Here is a 10,111-nt window from a genome sequence, read left to right on the forward strand (position 1 = left end):
AGACCCCGATGCTGGGAAAGATTGATGGCAGGAGGAGAAGGGGACGACAGAGGATGAGATGGTTGGATGGCATCACCAACTCGATGGACATGAGTTTGAGTAAACACCGGGTGTTGGTGATGGACAGGAAAGCCTGGCTTGCTGCAGTCCATGGGATTGCAAAGAGTCAGACAAGACTGAGTGACTGAACTGAACTAAACTGAGCTGATAAAAGTATATTGACTCAATGAATGAATGTGAGGGAATACAGCAGAGGAGATAAGATAAGGCTACAGGGAGGCTGATAAGTGTCTGGAGATTAGCACTGCTGGGAGGGGCGGGAGGCCTGTGGAGCACAGGACAGGATGGCCGGCCACACCAGCCTGACCTAAAGGACCAGGTGGGATCCAGACAGGCACAAAGGGAGGATGGGTGCTGCAGGCCAGGCCCGACCCTTGACCCCATGTGAACCTCTGGCCCCGTGGTCAGAGCTGGGGCTCAGAAAAGTACAGCTTTGACTCTTACCTCATCACCTTGACATCCTGACAGCTACCCACCCTCAGCCCCTAAACCCACTTCCTCACCAGTGAAATGTACTTACCGGGTCTGCAGTGCCTCAGCGATAGTTCTAAAATCCAAGCAGTCTTAAAGTCAGAAAAAAATATTTTTGTAAGTTTTTGGCAAACTCGTTTGGGGTCAAAATCTGACCCAAAGTTGACTGAAGAAATGATATCAGATATTCATCCATCTTAGCAGGACCAGCCCGTACATTTCCTCCTGGAAGTAACTGGTGCGTCCAGTGATGGGCTCAAGTCCAGACTCCCCTGGACGATTGGACCTTGCATGGTCTGGGCCCCTCTGTTCTTTTTAAAATCCAAGTAATCCAGAATCGTGATGACATCTGGTCCCAGGGAGGCGAGTCAGGATTTGTGGGCCTGGGTGATCTCCCTGGAAAGAACTTGAGATGACAGAACTGAGGGAAGGATTGCTCAGTGCCTGGGGAAGATCAGGTGTCTTTGTTGGGTTTCTTTTTTCTTTTTTCTTTTTCCGCATTAGACACTAACTTGACTAGACTTAAGTTATTGGGGCCTGAATGAATAACTAACATTTTTTTTTTTAAGTGCAGAAAGCAGTGTTTGGTCTTTTTGATTTGTTTCTTAAAACATGTCTGGAATACCCCTGAATAGAGCATGTACTGTGCTCTCTTCCTTCCCCCACTCCAGACATCCCTCTGCCTGGCTTTGGGACATCTTCACCTTCAGTGCCCATTGCCACCCATGGCCAGCTGCTGGGCAGGTCACAGGCCATTCAAGTGGGCACTTCGTGGAAGCCAGTGGACCAGTTTCTGGGAGTTCCGTATGCCGCCCCACCCCTGGGGGAGAAACGCTTCCGGGCCCCCGAGCACTTGAACTGGACTGGGTCCTGGGAAGCCACCAAGCCACGGTAAGGATGGAGTGGAATACATCTGGTGGTGGGGGGGAGGGGGGGTGGGGGAGTGGTGTCCAGAGAAGCCTTCTCCCATTCTAAGCCTTCAAAGTGAGAGTTGATAACAGAGCAGTGCGTTAGGATTTGAGCCGTGCACTGGGGGTACATTAGCCAAGATGACGTTGAGTGCTCTTACACATAAACCCCCACTTGTCCGTGACTTAACATTGTCTTAGTCCTGCCTCCTTTGGTGATGGAGGGGCTGGTGTGCTCTGCTCCATGCAGTGATGCGGGGACCCAAGCTGGCGTGTCTTTTTTCAGCACAGACCTTCCAAGGTTCCTTCTAGGAACCTCCCTTGACTTTGCATCCAGGAAAGAGAGGCTGTTGGTGCAGGGGAGGTTTCCTTGGGCCACGCCCATGGGCGGGGCACATTCATCACGTGCCCCAGCATGGCAGTGGCCGGAACTCAACCTCCCAGCTACATCTGACGTCAGTGGGGCTGAGAAATAAGCAGAGAAGGAAAAGCATAGCTTATAATAATAATTAAAAAATAATAATGTAAAAGGTCTTTTCATTCCCCCAATAGACATGATATTAAAAGGAGTTTTCAAAAATGGGGAAAAAAATGGAATATCCTATTTTCCTTCCTCTGCTTTTCAATTTTGCCCATTCCCTCCCATGCATGTACCACTGTAGATAGTTGACAGATGGGACACGATTCTGTCATTTTTCTGATGAAAGCATGTTCAGAGTATCTGTGGAAGGAGCACCTGTGCCTGCCTCTCTCGCCCCATGGCCTTTCCCTCCGCACAGGTGTCCGCAGCTCTGTCCCAAGGACGCAGCCACATTCTCCGTGTCCATCACTGCCCACGGCCAGTTGGTGGGCAGCTCTAGGAGCTCAGGACCAGACAGAGGGATGAGCAGGAGGCTCTGGGATATTCCAGGCAAGCGACAGGAAGACTTAAGCTAGGACAGTGGCAGAAGGATGCAGAAAGCCATGAAAGTCACCCCTGGGAGACAAAAGGAACAAATAAGCACTAATTAGAGAACTTCACTGGGTTAGGATCCACCCACTTGACAGGCTTTCGAGTGGAGAGCAGTGAGAGCTTGGTCCATCAGAGCCCAGTACTAACCAGGCTTGGACAGGTAACCATCATGCTTGCTTCATGTGTGTCCCAGATATGCATCTCAGCTCTTATGCCAGGAGATGTTTCGACCAGCACACTTGACTCTGTAGTGATGGAGAAAGCAGGTCGAGGCCCCTCATCCTAGCAGGTCTGTACCCTGGAGCCTGCAGGGCCCCAGGGCCCAGGTGACACCCGTGTTCCTCTGCTCTATCTGGGTGGGCACCTTGCCCAGGGGACACTCCTCAGGCCCATGATTGAGAGACTGGTGGTCATCCTGCTCCTTCCAGCATTTACTCACCAATCCCATTAACCATTTCCTGAAGCTGCCTAATTGTCAGTGGGCTGCTGGGACTTCAGAATTGGGCAGTGGGTTCTGCTGCTGCTGCTGGGCATGCAGGAGGGCTGAGTGTGTCTCTTTAATTGTTTTTCCTGCAAGTCACACGCCATCCATCTGTATCTGCAGGGCCTGGTGCTGGCAGCCAGGCATCAGGACGCCCACGCCTCCCGGGGTCAGCGAAGATTGCCTGTATCTCAATGTGTTTGTCCCGCAGAACATGGTGAGTTCGACAGCCCTTGCTATGTTTTCTGTGAAAGCTGCCCTGTTGGAAATCCCCAACCCCTGCACTGCCAGCATGGTCTGCCCCGTGCTCTCCTGGCTGGTTCTTGGCTCCCTAAGGCCTGAGGGGCTGAGCGCCAGCCTGGTTCTTCCAGGGCCTCCTCTCATCTCCTGCATGGGAGCATGGGACATGGTTATCTGGGTTCAGTTCTCTAAAAGATATTCATAAAGCGCCAGTGATGGGAGAGTCTGTTCTCCATGGGTTGCAGCTATGAACAAAATAAAGTTGCTGTCCTCAAGGGGGCTTTCATTACAGCGGGAGGAGCAGAAATAGGCAGTTTAGTTCAGTCACTCAGTCGTGTCCGACTCTTTGCAACCCCATGGACTGCAGCATGCCAGGCTTCCCTGTCCATCACCAACTCCCAGAGCGTGCTCAAACTCATGTCCATCGAGTTGGTGATGCCATACAACCATCTCATCCTCTGTAACCCCCTTCTCCTCCTGCCTTCAATCTTTCCCAGCATCAGGGTCTTTTCCAGTGAGTTGGCTCTTCACATCAGGTGGCCAAAGTACTGGAGCTTCAGCTTCAGTCCTCCCAGTGAATATTCAGGGTTGACTCTGGTTAGGCCCTGTTTTGAAGCCTGTACCTGCCTAAGTAGCATCTAGGATCCTGATGTTGAGTTGAGTTTCCTGATTTGGGGGAAGGGTCAGAACTCATGAGAGAAAACGGAACTGATGAGCCTTAGGAAACGTGAGTCGTGTTGGCAGATCCCACAGTGGATGTGATGTGCCTCCACTTCCGGTCCCTGAGCCACCAGCAGCCAGAGGCAATGCACTTTGGAGATTTGAGCACAGCAAGCTGCTGAGTGAGATTTGGAACAAGGGCATCTGAACATGGAGCCTCCTCTGGGCTGCATCAATAGAAGCGTAGAGCTTAGACTGAGGGAGGTGATGGTGATGCCCAGCCCCAGATCATTGTGGCGGTGTTGAATTAAGTCCTGGCTCCAAACCAGCCTGCCACTTACCACTGCCTCCCTGGCCTGGAGAAGGCAACTCACATTTTTTGTGCCCCAGTTTCCTGTTTTGAAAAGTAGGGAGAGAAATAGCATCAGCTCATGAAGTTCTTATGAGAATGGAATAAAACAAGGCATAGATACTAATTAACCAACGAACAGGTGATAAGAGAGACGTTGTAAATGGCAAAGAGTGGGACACAGACCACACCTAAAGCCTGGAGGAGACCATCACTCGGGCAGTGTAGGAACTGGACAGTGTTGAACCCACTGGAAAGAACAGGGGCCGGGGGTGGGACCACCTCTGGAGGTCTGTGCCCGTCATCGGCTGAACACCTCATAGCATCCTTCTGATCCTCCTGACGCTTCTAAGAGGTATCATTCCCATTGGATAGATGAAAAGCCCAAGGCTCAGAGAGGTCAGATGACTTGCCTAAGGTCACTCAGCTAGTGAATTATTACTGTAGATTTGGTCAGTCGAGTCCCAGAGTTCACGGCTAAGGCCAGTGAGTGGTGACCAGTGAGCATACACTTTTGCCATAATGTGAGCAAGAAGTTGACGACAGTACTTTACAGTTGATCTACAGTGTCATTGGTCTTCACACGACTCTAGGAGGAAATGATAGGTATGTTTATTTCTATCTTCTCCCCCCTTTCCCACTTTAGAGGTGTAGAATCTGAGGCTAGGAGAGGCTTTGTGGCTTACTAAGAAAGCACAGCTGGCCTGAGCAGAGGCTTGATCCCCATATCCTGACTCCAAATCCAGGACCCCTTCCCCATCAGGGAGTTTCCAGTCAAAAGTAGCTTTGCCACTTCTCTCTTGGGCTGCTCTGTTGCCCCTGCCTGGCCTTGGGGTAGGTGTGTTGACACACCCAGAGTTGTGTGTTGGCTCGGTCTGGCACCTACATGGCAAAGGTGCCCTTCCCAAGCGCTGGAGGGGGAGGTGGCCGCCTGTAGCCCCCACATTTCTGCACCCCCTGCAGGCCCCCAACGCGTCCGTGCTGGTGTTCTTCCACAATGCCGCGGAGGGCAAGGGCACTGGGGACCGGCCGGCAGTGGATGGCTCCTTCCTGGCTGCTGTCGGCAACCTCATTGTGGTCACAGCCAGCTATCGCACGGGCATCTTCGGCTTCCTGAGTTCCGGTGAGTTGCTGGGGTTGGTGGGGACCGCTGACTCCCTGAGCTGAGTGTGTTCTTTGTGTGCGTTTAGTCCTTTCTTCCTAAAACCTCATCCCTTCCCGGCCCCTGGCCCTCCTCCAGCCCACTGAGTACAGCCAGTACCTTCATGAGACACTCCAGCCATGCTGATGCCCGTAGGTCACAGGTGCCACTGATGAAACTCACCACGTGTCTGAAGCCGTTCCAAGTACCTTAAGTGTTTTGTCTTGTGATATTAATAACTCTGTGTGTATGCTTGTGCATATTGAGACCCCAGAGGGCTAGACCCTTGCTCAGGCTCACATGGTCAGGAAAAGGCAGAGCCAGGATTCACCACCAGGGTCCATGTGCCTTGGAGATGCTAAGGGGTGGATAAGAGCTCTGGGGTCTTCAGAGAGCCGTTTCCTGGAGCAAGGGCTGCATAGACAATGATTTCCATCATCACCGTCAACTTCTGGCCTGTCTTCTTTGCAGTCACAGACATTATCCCTCAGGCTACACCTTCCACCTTCCCACCAGCCCCCAGGGCAGAACTGAGGCTTGGACCAATCCCAGCATCATCCACCGGCATCTTTTCTTTCATCTCTACCCCAGCCCCACTCCACCCAACCCCACCCCACCTCCAGTGGTAGAGCAGTTGTTTGTTAGGCGGCTGTGGTGGAGGGCAGGTGTCCTGGTCTGGGAATCCAAAGAGCCATGTGTTTTCTGTGTGACCTTGGACAAAACCCTCCCTTTCTCCAAGTCTCAGTTTTCTCCTCTAAAATAGGAGTAATTTTAACCCAACTAACAAAGTCACTGTGAGACTCATGCGAGGTGCTATGTGTGAAGGGGCTCCAGAGGCTGTGATGGGCTTTGTGTGTCCTCAAGGACAGCGCTGAGCATCATCTCTGTTCTTTGGGGGTCTCGTTTAAGACCTGGGATGTCTTGCATGATGGATATGGTTGGGGGCGGGGGGTGGGATGTAATGTGGCCGGAACCACGGCTCCTCCAGAGCGTGGGTGAGTGAGGCAGGCATCCAGCGTGAGCAGAACCCCGGAGCCCTGGGGGATAGGGCTGGGTGGATTATGTGGCTAGAGGTCTTGAGTGTCATAATAAAGACTTTAGGTTTGCACAGCAGACATGAGACGGGCAACAAGTTAAGGCAACATGTGACCAGTGGCAATGAGGGGAGTGTGGCTGATGAACCCATTCCAGGCTTTCCTTCAGAGAGGCAGCGGCGGCTGCTAGAGCACTGGACTCTCCTGCTGGATTTTCTTTCCTCTTTTCAAAAACACCACTGATGACTCTTAAGTCAGGAGCTCCTTTCGCTAAAGAGATGGTGAAACTCAGAAGCCAGCCTGTGGGACCCGCTCGGGTGGGGCTTTCCACAGACCTGGCTGACTCCGGCTCAGAGCTTTTCCAGACAGAAGAGAATTTCCATATGCTACCCGTCGGTGAGGGGGCGGGCTTATGATTTCATGAGCTGTAATCTATGGAGAATTCTGCAGGCTTCTGGGAAGGCGACCCCATTTCTGGGAGCAGTGTTGGGGGAGGCAGAGAACACCCACCCCTTCTCACTCCTGGCTTGCAACACTGCCTGTTCCTCTGCTTAAAGCAATGCCGTAAACAAGAGAGAAAGAGAGTGACGCTCACGCAGTGTCCGTGTCTCTACCAGACGTCTTTCCCAGATGACGTCATCCTAGTCTCCAGGTACCTCCGCGAGGTCAGCACAGTATGGCCATTTCACAGAGAAAAGCACGGGGCTCAGAGAGGTCAAGGGGCTTTCTGCCTCACTTCTGAGTGTGTGTGCTCAGTCGCTCAGTTGTGTCCCCATCTCTGTGGCCCCATGGACTGTAGCCAGCCAGGCTCCTCGGTCCATGGAATTCTCCAGGCAATAATACTGGAAGTCTGTTGCCATTTTCTACTCCAGGGGATTTCCCCGACCTCAGGGATCAAATCCACATCTCTAGCATCTACTGCATTGGCAGGTGGATCATTTACCAGCCCCCTTAGGCTCTTGGTGGCTCAGAGGGTAAAGAATATGCCTAGAATGCAGGAGACCTGGGTTCAGTCCCTCCGCATCTCATCCATCCCAGGTTGCTCACCTCTCATGAGATCAGGCATGTGAAGGCAAACATCTGGAAGCTTGCTGGTACCTCACAGGGGCTCCCAAGGTTAACACCCCTTCCCTTTCCCTAGCAAGGCCTCTGTAAGTGAGGGCTCTGCTGCAGCCATGTCTGGGCCCTGCATCTGGCCAGCAGCAGCCCTGGCAGTTACTGACTCATGCCGAGTTGCCACTTCATGTACTTTATCTCATGTGATGCATGCACGCGGCATCTGCTGTTGTAGCTCAGAGTGAAGATAATCCCCCGAGAGCGCCAGACTCCAGAGGCACATTAAGAAAGAGATGGGAGAGAGATGGAAACAGAAACTGATGTCAGCTCTGCTGCCGACTAGACAAACTTGTGTTCTCAGAGAGAAAAGCCCAAACTCAATAGTACTTAGAAGGAGCATGGTTCCTGGTGAAGAGCAGGTGGAAAGGAAGTGAAGGGGTCCCCCTGCCTGGATCTCACAGGCAGGACAGACCCCGCCAGTATAGGGCACAGTGATTACCCTCCTCTCTCTGGCAAAGCAATGCGGTGAGGGGACCCGGGGCCAGTGGCCTGTAGGGTCAGAGGAGTGGGTGGGCCATGGCCCGCAGGCCTCCTGCATGGTGTGGGAGCAGAGGAAGTGTGCTTTGGCCTGGGAGCCAGACCGAAGGCCAGGCCCCGTAATGTGCCCATCACCCCATCATCCTGGGGGCACTCAGAGCTTCCCCTTAGAGGCTCCCCTCTGAGGGGTCTGCTCCCCTTTTTGACCAGAAGAACAGGCCCAGAGTCCTGTTCCATCACCAGTGCAACTTCTGTTGCTGAAGACAACATAGACCCCACAAAGGGCATCTGTGAGATAACAGCTGGATCTAAACCTGTTTTATTTTATTTAAGAAAAGACAAATAACTTCTAGAGTACTTTATACTAGGCTCTGCATCATTCTGTTCCTTTTACAAATCTTAACAAATTCAATCATCATAACAACCTGTTGAAGTTGGTACTATTGTTATCCCATTTTACAGACGGAGAAAGTCAAGTCACATTAAGTAACTCATCCAGGGCCCTGCTGAGCTTGTAGGGGTGGAGTAAGACCAGTGCCTGACTGGTCTGGCTCCATAACCCACCTGCACAGCCCATGCACCATGATCCCTTTTACTGATGGCCATCAACAAGAACTGGGGGAGGAACTGCTGTGAACCTGGCTGAGGAGCTTTAGAAGGATAACTGAATAAATCAAATGAGCAAGCAAGAGCCATTTAGACCATGAGGGAACAACTGAATGCTTGCTGATGTGTTTTGAACAGAGAGTGGGGAGAAGAGAGCTGGAGGATTAGATCAGGGTGGGGTGAGGCAGTTGGAGAAGTGCATGATCACGTTATCCAGAGATCTTCCACTCACATCCTGGACTCCCTCCTGGACTGTACATGCCTGGCCAGCAGAGAGCAGCCCTGTCCAGTTTCATGCCCCCAGCAGCACTGCTTGCTGCATGTTTGTGGTGGGGCTGAGCCAGGTGAGACCAGAGCTCAGCCCTGAAGATGAAGAGAATGGAGCTCAGCCAAGACCAGACTGTAGGGTGATGAGCACAGGCGATGAGCAGACCCCAAGGTCTGGAGTAGGATGGGTGCTGGAAAATGAAGGGAACGCAGACTGCTCAGATGGGCTGAAGTTAATCTTGCTGCTACTGCTTAGTCGCTTCAGTTTTGTCCGACTTTTTGAGACCCACCCCCCATGGACTTGTAGCCCACCAGCCTCCTCTGTCCATAGAATTCTCCAGGCAAGAATACTGGAGTGTGTTGCCAGACACTCCTCCAGGGAATCTTCTCAACCCAGGGATCGAACCCGGGTCTCCTGTATTGCAGGCAGATTCTTTACCAGCTGAGCCACCAGGGAAGCCTGAAGTTAATCTTAGAGGGGAGGAAAAGCCAGGAAGAAGTTAGACTTTGTGTGCAGCAGGAATGAAGGAGTTATGAAGGCTTCTGAGCAGAGGTTCCATAAAAAGAGTACCTAAAATTTTTAATGAAAATAACAGAGTGCCTTGCACACCATAGATTTTTTTTTTTTTTTTTGACAAATGTTTGCTGAATTGGATTGAATGTTAGGACAAAAGGTACTGAGTGTGTGTTAGATTTAAGAGCCAATTCTATCTCAGATTTGCTTCTAGGGAACTTCCCTGGCATCCCAGTGGTTAAGACTTCGCCTTCCAGTTCAGGGAGTGTGGGTTCCTTCCCTGATCAGGAAGCTAGGATCCTGCATGCCCTGTGGCCAGAAAACCAAAACATAAAAGAGAAACAGTATTGTAACAAATTCAATAAAGACTTTGGTCCCACATTAAAAATAAAATCTGAAAGAAAATTTACTTCTTGCAACTAAACAAACTCTTTCCTTTTCAAGTCTTAGGTTCTACTAGGAAATAAAAGGGTTGAGTTAGACCATCTCGGATCAGCTAGTTGGCTGCTCCCTGTGCGTGTCCTGGAGGCTGTCTGCCCTGAGGGCTGAGACCTTGTCTGTCTTGCTGGCTGCACTACTTGGCACAGTGCTGGCATAAAGTGAAGCCCGGTTCAGATTTGCTTCCTGAAAGCACCCTCATCTGTGACTTCCTAGGGGTCTGTAGACCCCAGAAGGTCAGCGTTGTCAGTGGGAAGCTGGTACATGGGGCCCTGGGAGTCAGGGACAGTGTCCTGCCTCTACATTGTCCCTGGAAATGCAGGCTGTGGGCGTCACCTCTCAGACCGGGTCTTGTTCAGCCGCTGCCCAACCTTCCTGCCCTCCCTGAGACCTTGGA

The 10,111-nt window shown here is 51.8% G+C and overlaps 1 protein-coding gene across 1 annotated transcript in view; it reads left to right on the top strand.

The window, feature by feature from the left end:
• TG (thyroglobulin) overlaps positions 1–10,111 on the top strand; it is a 237,536-nt gene that overhangs the window by 120,555 nt on the left and 106,870 nt on the right. The window contains exons 40-42 of the mRNA XM_010834775.1: positions 1,203–1,422; positions 2,996–3,089; positions 5,085–5,244. Coding sequence (XP_010833077.1) covers positions 1,203–1,422; positions 2,996–3,089; positions 5,085–5,244 — 474 coding nt within the window. The remainder of the gene's footprint in view (positions 1–1,202; positions 1,423–2,995; positions 3,090–5,084; positions 5,245–10,111) is intronic.

Source organism: Bison bison, unplaced genomic scaffold, assembly GCF_000754665.1.
Source record: "Bison bison bison isolate TAMUID 2011002044 unplaced genomic scaffold, Bison_UMD1.0 scf7180017864036, whole genome shotgun sequence".
NCBI classification, from domain to species: Eukaryota; Metazoa; Chordata; class Mammalia; order Artiodactyla; family Bovidae; genus Bison; species Bison bison.